This window comes from Astatotilapia calliptera, chromosome 16, assembly GCF_964374335.1.
Source record: "Astatotilapia calliptera chromosome 16, fAstCal68.1, whole genome shotgun sequence".
NCBI classification, from domain to species: domain Eukaryota; kingdom Metazoa; phylum Chordata; class Actinopteri; order Cichliformes; family Cichlidae; genus Astatotilapia; species Astatotilapia calliptera.
This window is the reverse complement of record NC_137437.1, coordinates 22,842,905-22,864,516: the sequence shown is the minus strand read 5'-3', so window position 1 is coordinate 22,864,516 and position 21,612 is coordinate 22,842,905. Positions and strand designations below refer to the sequence as shown.

General features: G+C 42.5%; 1 protein-coding gene across 10 annotated transcripts in view; it reads left to right on the top strand.

The window, feature by feature from the left end:
• fmnl2a (formin-like 2a) overlaps positions 1–21,260 on the top strand; it is a 53,478-nt gene extending 32,218 nt beyond the window's left edge. Inside the window, exons 6-29 of one of the 10 annotated variants that reach the window (XR_013902387.1) lie at positions 1,324–1,479; positions 4,705–4,813; positions 5,005–5,081; positions 5,876–5,969; positions 7,172–7,246; positions 8,498–8,608; positions 8,873–9,022; positions 9,330–9,431; positions 9,580–9,901; positions 9,980–10,171; positions 11,818–11,838; positions 12,726–12,850; positions 12,943–13,145; positions 13,273–13,507; positions 13,608–13,676; positions 13,766–13,846; positions 13,932–14,061; positions 15,111–15,274; positions 15,427–15,528; positions 15,647–15,742; positions 16,172–16,295; positions 17,345–17,464; positions 18,836–18,882; positions 19,380–19,562. Coding sequence is in view for 9 of the 10 variants with exons in the window: in XM_026143707.2 (XP_025999492.1) it covers positions 1,324–1,479; positions 4,705–4,813; positions 5,005–5,081; positions 5,876–5,969; positions 7,172–7,246; positions 8,498–8,608; positions 8,873–9,022; positions 9,330–9,431; positions 9,580–9,901; positions 9,980–10,171; positions 11,818–11,838; positions 12,726–12,850; positions 12,943–13,145; positions 13,273–13,507; positions 13,608–13,676; positions 13,766–13,846; positions 13,932–14,061; positions 15,111–15,274; positions 15,427–15,528; positions 15,647–15,742; positions 16,172–16,295; positions 19,380–19,489 (2,848 nt within the window). In the remaining variant the exon portion in view is untranslated. Of the gene's footprint in view, positions 1–1,323; positions 1,480–2,691; positions 3,227–4,704; positions 4,814–5,004; positions 5,082–5,875; positions 5,970–7,171; positions 7,247–8,497; positions 8,609–8,872; positions 9,023–9,329; positions 9,432–9,579; positions 9,902–9,979; positions 10,172–11,817; positions 11,839–12,725; positions 12,851–12,942; positions 13,146–13,272; positions 13,508–13,607; positions 13,677–13,765; positions 13,847–13,931; positions 14,062–15,110; positions 15,275–15,426; positions 15,529–15,646; positions 15,743–16,171; positions 16,296–17,344; positions 17,465–18,835; positions 18,933–19,379 lie in introns of those variants that run through there. The other 9 variants (XM_080290872.1, XM_080290867.1, XM_080290868.1 and 6 more) reach the window with 9 other exon arrangements.
• The last annotated feature ends 352 nt before the right edge of the window (positions 21,261–21,612 follow it).

Sequence of the window (21,612 nt, the reverse complement as noted above, 5' to 3'; positions counted from 1 at the left end):
AGCTTAGCAAGAGTCTGGCTAATTATCAGCATTTTTCACTTCCTATTAATGCCACTGCTTCAAAATTTACTGCATGTTTTCCTTGCTGTAGTCCTCAGTGAATTTACACCCACATCTAGAAAAAAATATATTTTTGTTTTAGGAATGCTTATGACTACATGTACATTGCTCATAACATGATAGCAATATGCTAATTCATACACTTTGCAGAGCATAGTTCCAATGTGCCACTTCTGTGGCACTTTTGTGGCACTTTTGTTTAACCATGTAAGCATGGTTAAACAAATTTAAAAAAAAAAAAGTGTGTATCAGACACGATGTATTGATTTGGTTGTAGTAGTAGGAAATAACTACTTCATGCTACAGTCACACCAAGGAAATTTTTTTTTTCCTAAAACGGACTTTTTGACGTGAAAGCGCATATTGCTCCTCTCAATAAGCAGCGGGTGCTGCGGTGGGCACCTCGCCCGTGCCAAAGCGCTCACAGGCAGAGGATAGTCCTCCCCCAGCTGCTATCAGGGCAGGGCTCCCGCACTGACTGTAACGCAGTCAGTTCTTCTTTTACCGTTATGTTGTTTTGTGGACCACAACGTTTAAAACTACTTATGAACACACACAAAGTAACTCCACCAGAGTGCCTATTTCGGGTCACTTTTGCCGGTCCAAGCCCGGATGAAGGAGCAGGGTTGGAATTGTGACATTAAAAAAACAATAATTGCTAAAATAAATTTAATTTGTAGTTCTAAATAAATTCTAAATGCATTTAAGACGTTTTTTTTTACTGACTTTATGTCTCTTCCACGATGTTATTTCTCTCTCCAACAGCGTAGGTTACAATTACATTAGCATGACCAATTATGCAAATTAGGCGATGACATCATTCAGCGACTTCTAGCGACTTTTAGGACAACCAATAGCGATTTTCCTTACTGAGGAGTTGGCAACACTGAAACTCACAAATCAGTTGCTGTCTACATTCAGAAAAATTCACATTAAAATTTACATTCAGAGTCCAGCCATAACCTTGTAATTTCGAAGCAAAAATTCCTCCCCAAATGACTTAGCTGCTACAGGATGGTGTTTAACTACAAAATGACACAGGAACAACCAGAATACAACTAGTTGGCAGCCAGTTAAGTTGAGTCATTATTGCTAACAGATGCTTTGCAGAGAACTTGCACTTATCGGCACAGACTGATTCAGATTGATTGCATTGCATTGGCATTGCAGTCTTATAAATTAGACGACCTGTTGTTCACAGCCTGTAAACAGCATCAGATGTAAAGCAATCCGAGTAAATGCAGATGTTCCTTGTTACAACAGTTTCGATGGCGAGTGCCTGGAGAACAACCCAGAGGCTGCGATGGATAAGTCTAAGCCCTGGAGCCGCTCTATAGAAGACCTCCATGGAGGAAGCACCCTACCATCTCCCATCACTGGGAACGGTATCACCCGAGTCGGGCGACATTCCACGTTACGGTACAGCACACACACGAACTGCCCTCTCTGGCTGACGAAATGACTAGCCAAGGGAATCGTGATTATTTTGAGAACTCACACATTTCATATGATGCCTCAGCCACGTCCTTTGTGTAGTCATGAGGTCTAAGTCTTTAAATGGCTTAAGATATGTGCAGGGGGGAAGTACCATTTGCCTGGATTTTTTGACTGTGATAATCTGTGATTACATGAGTAACAGTAATTTCTGTGACAGATCTTCTTATGGAACTAGGTTTTCGTCAGGTTTTATTGTTTAGGTTTTTATAAACACCAAACAGACCTTTTCACTCAAAATCCAGTGTGTAGAGGATTTCAGAGCAGTTTATTTATAAACCCATGCCAGCATAGGTGCATAAATCCTGTTCATTTGTGCATTATTTCTCTAATCTTTCCCATCATTCCATTAATGTTTTGGTACAGCACTCCTGCTGACTTCTGTGGCCTCTAATCCTTTAGTTTGAAGAGGTTAACTTGAACACACTGCACACAAAGAGCACTATTGATTCATGGAAGCACATGTCTTTTTAATATGAGATCCTTAAATGATAATCAAGTCAGCCACTTTTTGTTGTTTTTCCTGTTGTGTGGTGTCACAAAGTAGCGGTGTTTTCTTGATAAATATGTAAATAGATGCAATGGAAGAAATGCAGACCAGACAAACTGACTTGGTGTTTTGGCTTTTGCACATTTTTCACCAGGAATTTAGATGCTAATTTGCTAAATGTGGAAGTTGTAGACAGACCACATGATGAGGTCTCGTTTTATTGTTACTTGCACATATTTCATCCATGCTTTACTGATATTTAAATGACTGTCAAATATCAATATTGTCCCATAAATAACTTCACCCTCCCATGCCATGTCACCTCACCTACACATCTGCTGGCCCCAGATGTGACATCACTGTTGGCTGACTGTCTTTTCTGTTTTGTCCTAATGCCCCCCCACCCTCCTATAGTCATCTGCTCTTTTGTCTGCCAGTCTTCGACAGCAGGCAGGTCTCAGTTTCGCTCTGCTGGCTCAGAGTGAGCTTTCTTCGGCTGTAACCCCAGCATCCCCGTCCCTTCTAGAGAAACAAACACACTTATAATGCTACGAGCAGAGACACACATGGATGTCCACGCACGATCCCCGGCCTCATTGTACTTTATACCTCCCTGGTAGAGCTGCCCAGTTTATTTGTCCCGCTGTCTGTGTTGGGGATGTGAATTATTTGTACTGCTTGCCCACCCCCCCTGCACTTGTGACTGAATTCTCCTTTCCTTGGAGCAAATGGATTTTACTGCACTCATTGTTCCTGCCTGTGTGTCTGTGTGCTGCTTGTGTGGCTCCCTAAATGCCATTCTGTGCAGACGTTAGCCTAGTTTCTACAACAACCATTAAAAGCTCAGCACTAGGCTACAACCAGTATGAGTAGAATAAGTAGCTTCTAACAAGCTTCTGTATTTTGGTTGCTTTTTTCTGTTTTCTATATTTTTTTAAATGGCAAATGAATTATGAATCTTTTGCTTTGGCCTAAGTGGTTTTATAATTCCTAATAATATCGATTTTGTCCATTATACAGATTATTTTCCCTTATGCTTTTTAGACTGGCTTTGAAGTAGAATGATAAATACCGAGAAACTGTTAGATCCCACATTAAGTCTTATCCATATGTCTTCTTGAAACTGCCAACTTGAAGGACACCGAGTGCACTGAGCTGTCCAAAGTGTTCTCAATTAAGACGGTATGTGTGAAGCGTTAGCTAGTCACATGTAGCCGTGTTAGAGCTGTTATTGATAGCTTGTAAATAGAGTTGTAGTGATTGATGTTCTGTTATTTAAATTACATTTAGGATTTTTTGGTGTTACATTTGCTTCACTCTGTGTCTCCTTTTCCTTCTTCCCATTCTTCTGCTTTTTCTTGTTCTTCTACCTCTGCTTCATTTACTTCTTTGTTCTTCTTCTCCTCTATTTTTTGCTTCTTCTCATTCTTTGTCTCGTCTTTCTTCTCCCTTTCCCCTCCTTCTTCATCTTCTTTCTTGTTCCTTCACGTTCTCCTCCTTGATCGCCATACTCGTGTTCTTCTTCTTCCTCCTTGTTCTTCTCCTCCTCCGTCTTCTTCTGTTTCTTCTGTATCTCTTCTACCTTCTTTTCATTATCGTCCTACCTTCCTATTTTTCTATTTTTCTTTCCTTGTCTCCCTTCTTCTTTGTGCTTTTTCTCTCAAACTTCTCCTTCATGTTGTTGGTGTTACATAATAATGTATCTATTCACTGGTTTGAGATTAGAAAGCGCTGATTAGTCATTTCCTGGATGTTGCCTAATCAGGAGTGGAAAAACTCCTGGATGGAAGGTTATTTCTGCAGTTTGAAGCAGGTGCTCCTGTTCTGTCAGGAAAAGGCTTGTTTATCTACTTCATTTGTTTATTTATTTATTTTAATGCTGCACTTTACTTAATGCAATATGCAGTAATGCTCACATAGCAAATGTGGATACTTGTGTAAGCAGGAAAAAAATCTAGCTCATTTTACTGCTAATTTAGAGCCGTCTTCATCCTCAAACCGCTGCCTCTCCCTTGAAAGCTCCGTTCCTTTTCAGACAAACACACATGCACACTCACATACTGTGTTTTGACACACAGAGAAGTCACGCCTACAGGCATGGGTGATGACACGAATTGGCATGTCTGTCAGTAGCCCGAAGACACATTTTTCCCCAGAACTTGGGTTTGGTAATTGTACCTCGTGATAAAAGTCTGAAAATGAACTCCTTTTCTCCGACTCTTTTTGCATATTATTCAGTTAGACTGCTGCTCCAGCATTTCTGTTTTAGTGTGGGAGCTGCACCAGGAGCAGAGGCCTTGTTTTTGTCCAGATAAAGCTGCACAATCACTGTGCTGCATGCAAATGACTGGCTGCTGTGGTGTTAGCTGTAAGTGATATCTCCATGAAGGTCTGTTGAAACAATTGAAAGAAGGCATCCGGTGGCTCTGTGCTCGGTTGTAGATTTTATGGCCTTTGTGTGTGTTAATATAAGGTGCCCTGGCAGTTTAACAGCCTCATTATGTGCAGAAGATGGTGTGCAATGAGGGCTTGTTTACAAATGGCATCTGTTATCTTGTTTATTCAGTTCTTGTGAACTCTTTTGTTCAGTCACATAGGCTTAACATTTTATTCTGTAGCTTTATTCCCTTTAATACTGACTTCTGATCTTTATTTATTAGTTTCAACACATTGCCCAGCCGGAGAACGCTGAAAAACTCCAGACTGGTCTGCAAAAAAGATGATGTCCACGTCTGCATCATGTGCCTGCGTGCTATCATGAACTACCAGGTCAGCCCCCAAGGCCTCTACAGGGACCATCCAGTCCACACAGACTGCACGTCTCTCTGAGCTGAGCCACATTTTGTTAAGCTAAATTCAGTTTTCTAAGTTGTTTTTATTATTACAAGTCCCATCTTGCTTATTCTGTGTCTCATCTTCTCTGTTAATGAACTGCTTTGTCTCTGTCTTTCATCTTCCAGTATGGCTTCAACATGGTCATGTCACACCCTCATGCTGTGAATGAAATTGCACTAAGCCTCAACAACAAAAACCCGAGGTAAGTTCGACCAAAGGTTGAAAAACAAAAACAAAAAAGGAACCAAAAATGAAAAGGTAGGTAAATAAAGAACAAAATCTCAAGTTTCTTTTTTCAAATAAAAAAAGAGCTGCTGGATAAAAGATTCAATAAGATGGGTTTTATGTTTTACCAACTTGGACCCACATCCATAAAAGCACAAACGCTAGATTTTGTGCACCTGCACAGTCTGAGAGTGGGAGCCCTTGTTGCTCAGGGGCACATTCATCTTGACAGACGGGTCAAGGCACCGCTGGCACAGTCCACCACACTGGCAGCTGCTCACTGAGACGGCTACGAGGAGCACTCTGTGTGTGTGTGTGTGGTCGTGTTTTCACTTCATGCCCCAGGGTTTAAGGATTTTCTCAAAAGTGGATGTGGAACCACTTCGCATCACCTGTCACATTTCATCTCATCCAGACATAGAAATCCCGCGTGAATGAACTGGAGACGGGATGAGCCGGCACTTTCAGTGTCTATGCACTTTAATAAACTCACATGAATCAGGCCAAGAAGTATTCATTTTTTATACCTGGCCTTTAACCCCCCTTTAACTCTGGGCTTTTGACTCTCAAGAGGTTAAACCAATGAATACACAATGAAAATTTGTTTCGCTGTGACAGTGGTTGCTGTTTATGATCTGTCCTATGCAGACGTTTCAGTAGCGAGATGATCCTAAATTACACAGTTTTCCGCTTTGTTTCCTCTGCGATTATCTCCTGCTTTTCTGTTCATTCATTAATTATTCCTGACATCATTTTCTCCCTGTTTTTCAGAACCAAAGCTCTGGTCTTGGAGCTCCTGGCGGCGGTTTGCCTCGTGAGAGGAGGCCACGAAATTATTCTCTCTGCGTTCGACAACTTTAAGGAGGTACGAGCTGCAAAGATGGTTCGGAGGAGACGAATATGTCATTACATTTTGCTTCAAACAGTGACTCAGCCCTGGAGGAATGCTCGTCTGGCAGTTGTGAGGCCGGCGTATTCCTCGTTGCTTCAAAGGGATAGCGTCTAGGAATTAATTCTGTTAGTCAACAGATTACAGACACCAGTTTAGCTGCGTCGCATAGGACGACACACACAGCCGCAAGTGATAACAGTTATATGCGTGTTAACTGGATTTGGCAGTAGCTTCAAAGCTCAGAAAAGCAGTGAGTTAGTTGTAACAGATAGCCCTGCCTGACCTCTGCCTGTCTGGATGAGGCATTCTGGCTTCTGGAGAAAGAAGTGGGAGGTTTGTGATGGAGAGAGCGCTAACAGCAGCCCCATTTTGTAGCATACGGCCCGCAAACATGGGCTGACTGCAGTTAATGTAATATTTACACTCCCGGAATGAAATATTGAGCGTTGCTCTCAGCGGCACTGGCATTAATGGGAGATTAAGGCATAGAGAGAATGTTGCCCGTCTAATGAGACGAAGTTTGAGAAAGCATTTGGATAATGTGAGTGCAGGAAGCACGGCAGCATGTTTTTCTATTCTGGTGGAGGCAGGGTTTAGTTGTTCTTTTCTTTTTTTTCCTTTTAGATGAAAAGTGACACTGTCGACCATAATGCGAGATCTATTTTTCTGAGTAACTTAGATATGTTGCTGAATGATGGGGGCTGCAGGCTAAAGCTCACAGCATTGCATCCCTCTTTTTTTCCTTCTTCCCTTCCTTCTCAATTCTTTATCATCCTCTGTCTGCCTCATTGACATCCACATGAACTCCCTGAACTGCACAGCATCTCTCTACTCCCTCTTTTTTATCTCCCAAATTCCACTCTAAACACGCTTTAACATACTGCGAGTAACATTGAAAACAGGTGCACGGTGCAAACTGTAGCTGAAATAAAATAAAAGAATGATCCTGCAGCACTTCATAAAAACGTATCTTATTAATTATCGCTTCGAAAACAGCTCTCTCTGAGATCATAGGAAGCTGTAAAGTATTTTGCAGCTTACATCAGTAGTTTTTACCACATATTGACACATGATTAATAAGTCTATGAGGTGCAATTCCTGGCTAAATCCCTGGCTTTGTTTCTCCAGCTGGTCTAAAACAAATGAAGTAAATTAATGTGTGGTTTTCTTTGCAGGTGTGTACGGAGGAGCAGCGATTCGAGAAGCTAATGGAGTACTTCAAGAATGAGGACAACAACATTGACTTCATGGTCAGCCTACGCACAGTTGTGATGACTGTTAATTGTGCTGCAATCCCCGAAAACCGTTTCTGTGAAGCCGAATGATTTTTCAGTGTCAAAAGTTCAGAGAAAATGATGTGAACTGTAATGTGTGGGCAGAAGAGGTTAGAAACAGGTCCTCATATACCTGTCTAAACCCCAATCGAACTTAAATGGTAAACATACTTGTACCTAAATGAGCTCTTTATACAACTGTTTTCTGCGTCCGATTCTTTTCTTTTTAGCATTCACACACACATTCGCACTCAGAGAACACATCGAGAGCAGCTCAGTGTCTGGTATCTTCCTCAAGATTACTTTGACATGCAGACTGGGGCAGCCAGAAATTAAACGACCAACCTTTCGAATGGTAGATGACCTGCCCTGCCTCTACCAGGAGGTAGAGCAGGAGTTCAGTGTAAAAAATTAACAAACTGTTCCTCCAGTTTTGTGATATGCAGTACTATCAGTTTCTGTGCAAGGTCACTGCATAAGCTACAGATGTGTGTTGCAGTGGATCAAACCTGAGGATCCCTAAGCAAAGACCTTCTGTTTTTTCAAGGCTCAGCAGTGTTAATTAATCTGACAGAAAAGACTTAAGAACATCAATGGACATGCCACCTTATGCTTGATTTTATACGTCACACCTCTGTGAATCCATTCTAATTAATCTGAGTGAAAACCAACAGAGGCTGTGCTTGAATAGTGCTTCACTTTGAACAAGTTTCCCTTGCAGTCCTCCCGATAGGCAGTCGTCACCTGACAGCAGCTCTGAAGTGAACAGACTTTGCCAAAAGCTGCTTTCTCACACTGGGGCAGCTGAGCTTGTTGTAGGATGTTCATGAAGCCCATTTTAGCGTTGGGAAGCGCGCGTGTGTGCATTAGAAACTGTGAGTAGATCCCCCTTGATCTGTTTATGCAAGCTCCCATAGTAGTGTTGAACTGGCAGCTTTTGTTCATTTGTTTTTTCAGATCCTTTTAATCTGCCAGATAAGCTACCCTGCCAGCTAAGCAAGCAAAATAATAAGGATTTATATACCCGAGACATAATAAAAGGCAACATATATTATATATGAGCATAAAAACCAAATCGTGGAAGTAGCAAACTGGTGTATAAAAACACAAACTTGTTGCACACTGATCTATAAAGGTGTTTTACAGTCCTATAAACAGTGTAATATAGAAAATGCATATGCAGTGAACTCTCTCTCTCGCTAACCTTTCCTACCTGCCATTCCCCAGGTGGCGTGCATGCAGTTCATCAACATCGTCGTGCACTCAGTGGAGGACATGAACTTCAGGGTTCATCTACAGTACGACTTCACCAAGCTGTGTTTGGACGACTACTTAGATGTGAGTTGAGACATAGTGCTGCAGGAAAATGGCTAGACAGACATTCTTCTGAACACTCACAGTCCAGAGGATAGGCTGTCATTACAGTGCCCCTGAGACAGCAACCACTGTCAATAATGGCTTTTCCATTACTTCAGAAACAGTGGTCAGCTTTGTAGTTCTTTGTCTCCTGACTTTCTGCAGAAAGATCGATGTTATCCCAATGCTGTGAGCTGAAATCAAACTACAGCTCCTCTTCCCTAACTTGTTGTATCTGCTCTGCAGAAACTAAAGCACACAGAGAGTGATAAGCTGCAGGTCCAGATCCAGGCTTACTTGGATAATGTGTTTGATGTGGGAGCGCTGCTGGAGGATGCGGAGACCAAAAATGCTGCCCTGGAGCGGGTGGAGGAGCTGGAGGAGAACATATCACATGTGAGAACCCTCTAGTGTTGGTTGAGGCGAAGTTGCCGTTTTGATCTTATTTCTCTTGCAGCAGTCTGAATATTAACAATAGGAAGTTGATGGAATAGCAACTTGATATGGTGCAAAGTTTTGTTTTGTTTTTGAAAAATGCAGAACTTTTAGGCCCTGACAGATCATTTTTAATCCAGATACATGAAAATATGAAACCCTCGTAGTGCCTCAGTATATTTCTGTGCTAACATGTTGATTCGAATGGTGTCTCTTCAGTTAGTTCACATCACTCTGCAATCTTTTCTTCCTGATACTGTTCCCATAGATGACAGAGAAGCTGCAGGACATGGAGAATGAGGCCATGGCCAAAATTGTAGAGCTGGAGAAGCAGCTGATGCAAAGGAACAAGGAGCTGGAATCCATCAGGGTCAGAGCCGCTTTCTCTACCTTGACATCAGTTCTTAAACTTGGTGATAGCTAGTTAAGCTAACGGTAGAGAAAATGTAAAATATCGCCACAGGTATTTTTCTGTTCTTCTCATATGTTCCTTTTTTCTGTTTCCCTGTACCACACAGGAAGTCTATAAAGATGCCAGCTCGCAGGTGCACTCGCTGCGACAGATGCTGAAGGAGAAGGACGAGGCCATCCAGCGACAAAGTAAACTCGAGAAGAAGATCCACGAGCTGGAGAAGCAGGGCACCATCAAGATCCACAAGAAAGGAGACGGAGACATCTCAATCCTAACGTCGCCGCCCTCCGCTACGGAGAGCTCGCCGGGCGCCGTGTTCGGCGGAAACGGTGTAGCCGTCAGTCCAAACCATGTTGCACTTACGGCGGGCACACCTGTTCCACCTCCACCGCCTCCTCCGCCCCCGCCGCTTCCGATGAACGGCACACGTAAGTTTAATATTAGCTCAGAATATTAAGCCGATAACAGCGGGTCAGCCTGAACTGTTTTTCTTACCCCTCTCCCAGTGTCAAACGGACCAACGTCAACAATTCCAGCAGCAGCTCCCCCGCCTCCGCCACCACCCCCTCCGCCTCCCCCGCCACCCCCAGGAATGCCTACAGAGACGTCAGCCCCTCTCCCTCCTCCGCCTCCTCCAGTGGCCCCCCCACTGCCCGGCTGTGGGACTCCCACCGTTATCATGAACTCTGGGTTAGCAGGTAAGGTCATCAAATCAACTGAGTCAATGTTCTTTAATGCATTGTGAAAATGTGTAGAATAGGGATTATGCACAATTTGTTCATATAGGATAATACAAGAGGTGATGTTTATGTGGCTCTGCTTTAGCACTGCTTTTGATTTGCTTTAGTACAGGTTTGCTGCTGTACACACAAACTTCTGGAATATTACATAACAGCGGCTAATGTACTCAGCTGCTTCTAGTTTACCTTGAGGCTATCTGATACATGTTGCCGCTGCTTCACAGTAAAGACCTTGTGTTCAGTGTTCACTTTCATACAGACTCAAACAAGCTAGCTTCAATTCATAGTTCACTGTTTGCAATCCTCTGCAACCTCTACTCGCCTTGCAGTGGCCGCACAGGAGTCTCAGGGTGTCACTGCGGCTTAATTGCTAATTAATGGGTGAGGGAGTTTGGGTAAAGGCGAGCCTGAGGTTGGCTTTTGAGGCGACACCACTTCTTGCCTTCGTGCTTTCTGGGAGATAAGTAGTTAATCTTTTAGCTGAGATTATTAAGAATTTTTTAAAAATAAAACCAAGGTTTCGTCAAACTCTGGTGTCAGGCTTGACTCAGGTTGTGACATTAAAGTTTTGAGCTTTAGATTTAGCTCACTGTCCCCCCAAAAATCAGCTGGTTCATTTTTTCTTTTTTGTTTAATGAGCTGCTCTGAGCTACTTTTTAATCAAAACCTCCCCCTGCGATTCATAAAGTGCACAGAAATCACTGCATATGGAGTCATATGGCGATTACTTTAAATACAAAGAAAAACCACAGCAAGTTTGAACAATTTAGCAAGTGGGAAAACTTTGGTTGCTTAAAGATGTATTTTAGCCCTAAAGGAACTTTTGCCTCTTACTTTGTGCCAGTTTTTTTAAAACATTTTTTTATTACCAGTCACTTACAAGTGTTTCCTAGGACTGGCTGAATTCTTCAGCTCCGTATGATCTTAACAATCCTGTTACCGATGTGTCTCCTTTGCATAAAAATGTGGGGGGTTTTGTACCGATTCTCCTGTAAAACTCCTTTTCTTAATAAGTATTACTTTCAGCAGTGTCACTCTTACATTGTGGTCAAGAGTTATGTCAGGAAGGGCATCTGGCGTAAGACTAAACACGCCAAATCGTCTGCTGTGGTGACCTCTTGGGAGATAAACAAGCAGCTGAAAGGACCATCTAACTCCAGAGATACTGCTGGGAGGCTTTTTACTGTAGAGCTGCTGTCAGTTTGTGATGTACTGAGTTAGACAGTAGCCACTGATTGGCCTCATTTTAGTTGGTGGGCTCAAACAGAATATTAAAAAACAGCAATCAGATAAATAGAAAGACAGGAACATATTTATTATATATTTTGTTTCCCATCTGTGTTGAGTAGAACACCACAATACACGTTCAGACTTATTTTACTAGGATTGCTCTGCTCAGTGGATTAGTATTGATAAGTGACCCTTGTGTGACTTGATGACTAAGTTCTGTCACTAATCAGCTCTTACTGTATGTAGATGGGGGTAAATATTTCCCCCTCGGAGAGCAGATTCTATACTGTACTGTGTGATTTGAGATGTGCATTAATTCTCACTAACCCTCCTTTTTATTTGTCTTATAATTGTTTCCTTTTTTTGCCGACCAGAGGGACCCATCAAACTCTTCTGTAGGTTATGCTTGTCGTGTTTGCTGTTTTGTCCCCACCCCTCCCTCTAGTGTCCCACATTTCACTTCCCCAGTTAAAAACACAAACCTCTTTGCTGTATTCATGCTGTATTTTCACGTTTCTCAAACACTTTCTGTCTTCTTTCACCATTTTCATTAACGTGCGCTTGCCAACATGCTATATAAAGCAACACATCCCCAACTAGTTTTCCCTTGAAAAACACTGCAATCTCCACATTTCTGCAGTATTACTCCAGTGTTTGTTTAAGTGTTTATTTGAATGAAATCTGGCAACATCAGAAAGAGTTGAGTGCATGCTGAGGCACAGTGACCTGCTGTGGCATGCAGATGATTAAAGCGATAGGCGCCGTGCATACTGGAATGCTGTTTACCTTTCCCATGACGGCCTTATCTTATTTGTCCCTGCTGACACCTTGTCCGTGTGGGGAATCAGGGCACCATGTCAATGTTCAGCTTCAATGAAGCAGCAGTGGTGGCTACAAATAGCTATAATCTGTCCAATAAATAGTTTGTCATCAGGCTTACCGCATACACCGTTTACTTAACAGGTACACCGATCCCCTTTGGCCTTTACTGTCCAGCCAAAGGCTAAGAAGCTTTGCTCTATTTGGGGAAAAAATACATACAAGGCAGCGTAGTTTCTGTTTTATTTTGAAGGGCTTACAGAAAGCATTTAGTTCATGTAAATAACACAAAGTGGGACTTTGTTTTTAGAGATTAGACAGATATGGCATCTAGCTACCCAGAGAGTCATATCCATGTGTGTTACCAGTCCCAGGTACTTGTCTACCCTTTCACCTGCATGCTTATGTGAACTGTTGATTGTAGATAGACAGCCTGTGCTAACTTGTCTGTATTCTGTTTAAGCTGTTAAGATCAAGAAACCCATAAAGACCAAGTTCCGTATGCCCGTCTTCAACTGGGTGGCCCTGAAACCAAACCAGATCAACGGGACTGTTTTCAATGAGATTGATGATGAGAGGATACTGGAGGTAAAGTTCTCCGCTGATTCAGAGGTTACGCATCCGTTTCCTGCCTATATCCCAGGAAAATGAATCACGAATTGACTGCTGTTGCTTTTTAGGACCTGAATGTTGATGAGTTCGAGGAGATGTTTAAGACGAAAGCCCAGGGCCCGCCCATCGACCTCACTGCAAGCAAGCAGAAGGTCATCCAGAAGGGACCCAACAAGGTGACTTTGCTGGACTCCAACAGGGCAAAGAACCTGGCCATCACGCTGAGGAAAGTGGGCAAGACACCCGAGGAGATCTGCAAAGCCATTCAACTGTAAGCCTTCAACTGGTGTTCCTGCATGCAGTCTGTTTTCCTAAACTCACATAGCTGTATGCCTGTTTTTCTTATAAAATAGACTAATGGTTCATAACACGTGCCCTTGTGTCTCCTCATCGTCCAGGTTTGATTTACGGACTCTGCCGGTGGACTTCGTGGAGTGTCTAATGCGCTTCCAGCCCACGGAGAACGAGATTAAAGTCCTGCGACAGTTCGAGAAGGAGCGCAAGCCTCTCGAAAGCTTGACGGATGAGGACCGCTTCATGATGCAGTTCAGTAAGATCGAGAGGCTCATGCAGAAGATGACCATCATGGCCTTCATCGGCAACTTCGCCGAAAGCGTGCAGATGCTTACACCGGTGAATAACGACGCTACGTTGTCATTCTTAATGTTTTTATGCTGCAACCTTAGAAAGCAACAGCGCTGTGCTGGATTTGATGTCTCATTCTCACCCACAGCAACTGCATGCAGTCATTGCAGCATCTGTGTCCATCAAGTCATCACAGAAACTGAAGAAGATTTTAGAGGTAACGGAACCATTTGCGTCCCTTATGACGCATCGTGTCAAATGCATGCGTGGTTTCCTTTTTCATTCTTGTTTGCTCCTGTCCTGCAGATTATCTTAGCTCTTGGAAACTACATGAACAGCAGCAAAAGAGGAGCGGTGTATGGATTCAAGCTGCAGAGTTTAGACTTGGTAAGTTGCATTTTGTTACCTTTTAGCAAAACTTTAAAGACTTTTAGAAAATGTTTCAACATGTCTGTGTTTTCTTTCTTTGCAGCTACTTGATACCAAGTCTACAGACCGGAAACAAACATTATTACACTACATAGCCAATGTGGTTAGAGAGAAATACACACAAGTTTCCCTTTTCTACAATGAGATGCACTATGTGGAGAAAGCTGCAGCAGGTGAGTCGTACAGTGAAGTTAAGTTGGGCGGAAGTGAACAGCGCATAATCTGACTGCGTCTGTCAGTGAGAAACAGACAGAATCTTATCATGTTTCTCTTGGAATAAACTCCAGAATTTAATTGTGTATTTCTTTCTCTAGCCGGCGGTGCAATTTATCCATCTAGAATCTAGATTATTGCAGTGTGAGTTGCCAACCTGTGCAGATGTGAGTTGTAGTCTGTTTTAGGGTGAAAGGCACCAGGCATAGGTCAGCTGTCTATGATAGGGTGATTCACACATATGGACAATTTAGAATAGAGACAAGTGTAACAGGAGTAAAGGTAGTGAAGGTACATGAGTTTAAATATCTGGGGTCCACCATGTAAAGTAACAGACAGTGCACACGAGAGGTGAAGAAGGGTGCAGGCAGGGTGGAGCAGGTGGAAACGAGTGTCAGAAGGATGGCAGGATGAGTAAAAGGAGCGGTTTACAAGATGGTAGTGAGACCCGCTGTGATGTACGGTTTGGAGATGGTGGCACTGACAAAAGCAGAGCGCAAGATGTTAAGATTTTCAGTGGGAGCGACCACCAGGATGGATGAGATTAAAAATGAGTACGGGACAGGGCTGAGATGGTTTGGACATGTGTAGAGGAGGGAGACTGGATATAAAGTACAAACCATGTTGAATATGGAGCTACCAGGCAGGAGGGAACGCAGAGCAGATTCATAGATGTAGTGAAGGAGGGACATGCAGAGGGTTAGTGTGACAGTGGAGGATGGGAGGATTAGGGTGAGATGGAGTCAGATGATCCACTGTGGCGACCGCTAAAGGGAGCAGTTGGAAGAAGAAGTTAATCTACTCCATGCATGTATCTGACTGTGAGAGTAAGGGAATAGAAAGAAAATGGCAGAAATGTAGAAAGCTAGACAACTCATGCCACAACAATCTAGATGCTCAAACTGCACTACAGCCCACAGGAGAACAATGTGATTTAGATCTAGAAGATGCTACACACTTTACATGTACAGGTTTGTGTCATGTAAGCTAAACTTCTCTGTGTTCACAGTGTCGCTGGAGAACGTCCTGCTGGATGTTAAGGAGCTGCAGAGAGGCATGGAGCTGACCAAAAGAGAATACAGCATGCATGGCCACAACACCATGCTCAAAGAGTTCATTGCACACAATGAGAGCAAGCTAAAGAAGCTGCAGGATGATGCCAAGATCGCACAGGTAAAAGGGTGATTCGTGGCTCGCTGTCAGACACTGGGGCATGTATTTGCATGCAAACGTGATTGGTCCACATACAGTGCAGGCAATGAGTCTGTGTTACTTCATTTGACAGATATCTGTGCCTTTTGCTCTTGTTTTTGCTTTTTTTTAAGGATGCTTTTGATGAGGTGGTGAAATTCTTCGGCGAGAATGCCAAAACCACACCGCCATCAGTCTTCTTCCCTGTGTTTGTGCGATTTGTTAAGGCCTACAGGGTGAGTTGGATATTAGTCTCGCACATTGGACAGAAACAGACAAAACACACATGATAAATAGTAGTCTTCACTTCATTTAATTGAATTGAATTTGAACATGAATGTGAAATCTTCTCAGCAAGCGGAGGAGGACAATGAGCAAAGGAAAAGACAGGAGCAGATTATGCTGGAAAAACTTATGGAGCAAGAAGCCATGATGGAGGAAGACCAGAAAGTAAGCACCCCACCTCCCACCCTCCTTTCCCAGCTCTCCAACTACCCTTTTCTACTTATCCCCAACCCCCTACTTTCTAGGACAGGAGTCTACAGAGGATAACAATGACCAGAAGGTAAGACAGCTCCACTTCCTCCCCTTCCGCTTCATCCTAATTTCCTCCAGACTCTTGATCACAGGATTAGTTGAGTGCCGACTGCCTGCTGGGCGCGCTTGTATCTAGTTCTGCAGTCTTACGCCCTGCTGAGTCACATCGCATCAACTCAGAATCGGCGATTATACGACTTGAACGGTTCAATTAACTCACACACACGCCTGAATGAACCGAGGCATTTTTTGAGCTGAAACAAATTACAAGTGGGAGAATCCTTTGTCGAAGATATTTTACTTACTGGCCGTAACACTTTTATGTGCCTGTGTCTTCCTCAGTCTCCATCCCATAAGAGCAAGAGGCAGCAGCAAGAGTTGATCCAGGAGCTCAGAAGGAAACAGGTGAAAGACAGTCGCCACGTCTACGAAGGCAAAGACGGAGCGATCGAGGACATCATTACGGGTAACGTCCCCCGGATCACGTGGCTACAGTCTGTGGCTAAACTCATATTTACACACATCCACACTCACACAGACACACACACACACACTTGGTGCCCTGCATGAAGGTCCTTTTCTGCTATAAAAGCAGTCATTAACAGAAGGATTCAAAACTAACACAATGACTTTGGCTCTTTTAAGTTTCAACTGTCAGGTTCTTGAGAACCAAAGGTAATACCTGACTAGTCCAAACATGCACTGACGGCAATCTGTTCAACTCAAATGTGTCTCATCGTGGCTTATCTGCTTTGTCTTTGCTTTGTAACACCATCTGTACATAGGCAATCCCGGATATGACTATCTCCAGCAATAAAAACTTAGGGATGAAATTCACCCTTTGTTTACTGAGGGGAGATAAAACTTGAGTAAACTCGAGCAACTGAGTGTATTAACTCAGTTCAGTACCTAAGTAAGCTTCAGTGTATTTTTTAGGCACTCTAGCTTTTATTATAGTCTTTGTATAGCTTAAACTAGGCCTCATTGAATCTCTTCAGTTCAGTTTAACACCAACCTCCCTTTAAGCCATCTCTCTACTGATTGGCTGCCCCTGGCAAACAGAAGTTCTGAGAAGCAGCAATAAAAGATGAACTTTAAGTATTTAGTTTTATCTTTTATATTTAATTACATTTTAGAGAGAAATGTTAGATAGTTTCTACAGAACACAGGCTACTTTTATAAAAATACAAAACATCTAATGGATTGTAACAGTAACAACCCAGGCTTTAAAGATAAAGTGGTGACAGTTGGCTCATTATCAAAGAGCTATAACAGTAAAATGTTACTGATGTCTCCTTAACAGTATAACCTTGATATCATCTGTTTTTGGGAGAATTCGGCCGTAGAATTCGCTGTGACCTTCTTTAAAAAAAGACTTCGCCTTTGCATCGAGATGGTGTTGTTGGGTATTTTGCTTAGTGCTAACCAGTGCTAAACCCCTGTAGGAGTCTGCTTTTCTTACATTGTATTTGTCTTGTTTTGTCTTGGCTGTTGTCCCTGTCGTTTCCAATGCAGTGCTGAAGACCGTGCCCTTTACCGCCCGCACAGCCAAGCGTGGCTCTCGGTTCTTCTGCGAGTCCGCTCTCAATGAGGAGTACCATTACTAAGCTTGTAGAACTCTCTATCTTCTCAAAGGTTGCTGGAAACAAACAGTTCTCTTCTTGGTGTCCTTCTCTCCTTCCTCCTCTGCATGCCTTCCCCCCCACGATTCTCCTTTAACAGTTACGCTCACCTCTCACACCTCGGACCTGTGCATGTGCACTGTGACAAGCCCTGGAGACATGCCCGAGTGCGGGTGTTGTGTTTCTTGTTTTTTTTTTTTGTCTTTTTCAAAACAATTCTCCCTCACCCCACGTGTGTTCACATTTTCTCCCTCACTGACCATCATAAGGTGCTGGGGTAACAGTTTTCTTTCCACAAATGCATGGAGTGTGACACCCACATTGATCATCATTGTTTTATCAAATACAGCAAACCATAATGTCACAGAGAGAGCAGTTTCCAATCTGGACTTTAAGAGTGCTGAGAAGTAAAGAAACGCCGTTAAGCTGGCTGCTGCCATCTAGTGGCCAAGACTCAAAAACAATTACTGAGCTATGAACATACTTAAAAAGTTTTTCTCTTCTTAGCCTCTAATTGGGTCACTTTGACATTAACATGTCGCACTACATCTTGCAATATACAAGCTAAGGTCATCATCTTCACAGCAGGTATGATGTAGAAGTGTCTGTGGCATTATACCTTGCTTTTTTTTGTGTGTTTTCAAAGAGTGTTTTCATTCAAAATTCATGTTTGTTCACTATCACATGTCATTATCACATGTTCATAGTTGTGTGCATGCTGATTGCTTCATCCCTGCTGCTTGCTCCTACTGCACCCCCTGCTCTCCCAGTTAGTCCATGTGCCACGCTCGCTTTGCCACTCTGGGTCACTTCTCGGTGACTCGGTGTGGTCTGTCAGGCTCGTTGCTATTCTGCATGGTGTGTGCATATAGATCATCTGGTGCATTTCAGGAGTTTGTGTGTGCTACTAACATGCAACCAGGTTGCTTCACTGAAGGTTTTGAGGTGTTTGAATCACTGGTTGTCAGTGTTTTTCCCTGGCTGCATGCATGCTTCAGTGTTTTGTTTTTTTTGGTGGTGATGAATTGTGTTTGTTTCAGTTTACAGTTGTGCTGCACAGAAAGGTAGAAATGGGCTCTCTTCCATCTTGCTGGTAGCCACTTTGCAAAGCAGTCTGGGTCTAGTAACAAGGAGAAAGAAAAAGCTTTTATCCTTCTCTCCACTCCCTCCTCCCTCCTCCGCCAGTTGAAACAGTTAACAACCTCTAGCTCTGTCCTCTCTCGTGTCCTTACCCAGCTCTAGCTTTTCTACATCCAGCCTACTGCCACACCGCTTGGCTCTTGCAGCGCTCTTTTAGTAAAGCCAGTGTGAATTGTTTGGCTGACGTGCACCGGTCAGCCTCCTTCTCCATTTTTAACCTTCATTTTGTCTTCTCTTCATCTAGCCCTAAAGAAGAATAATATTACTAAATTTCCCAATGTCTACTCGAGGGTAAGGAACTCCTCCAGTAGCACCCCTGTAGTGGATGTGCCCCAAACCTGGCAAGCATCTCTTTATTACCTCAGTTTCTGTCATACTTCTTTCATTTCAAGTCCACTCATCATTGACCTACTTCTGTTCATCGATGTACTCATTAATGCTCCTTTGTAGCAGGAAGTTTCTGTGTGTAGTGATTAGCACATAACCTTACTCTCCTCACTTGTCGCTTTGGCTTTATTGTAGAGAAAAGATACATTTTCATGCATTCACAATATGCATGAGAGATTTCCTAGATTTCTGGCAGAGGTTTTTAAAAAAATTCTGTGGACTGTCTCATGTTTAAAAACCAAAGACAGGTTGTTTGGCTGTTGTTTGTGTAGACATCACACTGCTTTGAAAGACAGGCTGCCAGCACTGTGAACATGTGAGCTCATCAAAACACCCCGATGAAGACGCCTGACACCATCTTTTTATCCATGCCCATCCCCGACCCTTCTTTTCTATCTCAGATTTGAGGAATCAGCCTTACAGGAGAGCGGACGCCGTACGGAGGAGTGTCAGGAGACGCTTTGATGATCAGAACCTGCGGCCGGTCAACAATGGCGACGTAGTCATGTGACGAGGGAATAGTGCATGTGCTAGGGCTGGGGATGGGGGGGAAGGGAGAAAGGTATTGGGGGGGTAGAGAGAGAGAGAGAAAGAGAGTAAGGAGTGACAAAAAGATCGAAGCAGAGTGAAGGATGACGCGTGAAAGTCAGGTGTTTGTAGCAACATGTGAGATGATTATGTATATATATTACATAAGAATACTCAATATTCCACATCTGTGCTATAGTATTAGCAGCATTTTACTATGAAGGACTGGGACACGTATGGGACTGAATTTAAAGTGTCTGAAAGGTTGATTTAAAAACCTTTGACGAGCCAAGTGCCTGAATTTTATTGTTGTTGTTTTTTTGTGGTTTCACGTCACGTTGCCGTGTTTGCCTAATGACTGTTCTTAATAATCCCACTCTGAGCAATACAACGTGACCTGGCTTTAATTTTTCAGATGTGTAAAACTGGACATGCGGTGGCCTTAAGAGCCACGTGAAATGGCGTTACGTGGGGAAAGATGTAGAATGTACAGGACGGGTTCTCTTTTTAGCTGTTACAAATATTATTGTTACGGCCCTTTAGTCCGCTCCTCTAACAACATGAACATGCTCAACCTGCACTTTTTAAAAAAAATTTTACATCTCATGAGGGTTTCTCAAATTATTAAAGGGCTGTTAATGTGGTATGAACTCTATATTTGTACTAAAGCAACTATAAAGGTAAATAAAGACCAGTTTAATGTGAATTCTGTTTATAGCAGGTATCTCCATACTGATTCTTCTGTCATGTCTTATTACGAGTGATCAGTAAGGGCTGAATTTGTAGCTTCTAATCCATTAAAAAACAACTTATTTTCAAGTTGTGCATATCTGTAGCTGCACAGCTGGTTTTGTGGAAGGAATTATGCAGAGCAAGAAAACCGAATACCTTTTCTGTTGGGGGTAGAAACTGCACGCAAGATGCGAAACTTTACTGGATGATCTTATTGTCAGAACTGGACATAACTAAACGTCGTGCTTCTGCGAGCGTTTTACAGGTTAACAACATTCCAGGTCACCGAGTCTACTCGCTTTACTGTAATTTTAATGTATAGTATTTAACCACTTAAAAGATTCATTTAAGCTTATGTCGTCATCTAATGTGTGTTTTAAAACGGGGCAAAACAAAAGTATACAACATAAAAAGTTTCCTAAATGTACAGATATTTTGCTACAAACTGTTTTTTTTTACCTAATTCACATCACCAGATGGTTAATATTGTACATATTGTTTAAACAGAAGTTTTCCCTGCCTTGTGCTATACAGCTTGAATGTTATTTTAACTTAGTTTTTCCCCCCATTTTTGTATATTTAATTAAGCCAAATTCAGCCAGAAATCTACAGTAGTGTGTTTGATCATCTTTTACTGTTATGCAGACGGCAGTGGGGTCACGCACTTTACCTGTTAGGGTGTCAGAGGTGCATAAAAACAAAGAAAGTCTGGAAAAGGTTCTGATGTGCAGATGTTTATACACGCCAACTTAATGGCTACACTAACAATCAAAAGTAGTTCTGTTCATTGTCTCCACTGAAGCATGTGACGCCATCGGCTCCTTTTCTTTGCACTTCACTGTCTGTGGCAGCGTAACTTCTCGAACTGGATATTACCAGCATGCTTTTCTCTTGGACGTTCACCAGAAATGTATTTTAGGCAGTTTGTGCTTATAACAAAGTAACAATTTTTAAATTAGGTGATGAGATTTTCAATATGTTCAAATAAACTATTTACATTAAATATAAAGTTCTTTACTCTCTGTGGTTTGTTGTCTGATTCTTGTCAAAACGATGAAAATATAAGTTCGTGAGTGCAGATGCATTCATGTAGCTTTTGTTTTTTTGCCAAGAGCAGAACCTCACATTAAAAAGCTAACCAGTGTTTCTCCATTTGTTCTATTTAAGCAATGTCAATTCAACCTTATATTATGTGTTTAAACTGTAAGTAGTTACAGTCCATACACAGTGTTTGTCTGACTTATTCATATTTAGGACAGTGACTGAATATTAACCAGTAGTAAAGTACACCATAACTGAACCACAATGCAAACTCTGTCCCTTAAAATAAGCAGAAAGATACATTAAGTGGTTATGGCTGCATTTGTGTTAGTA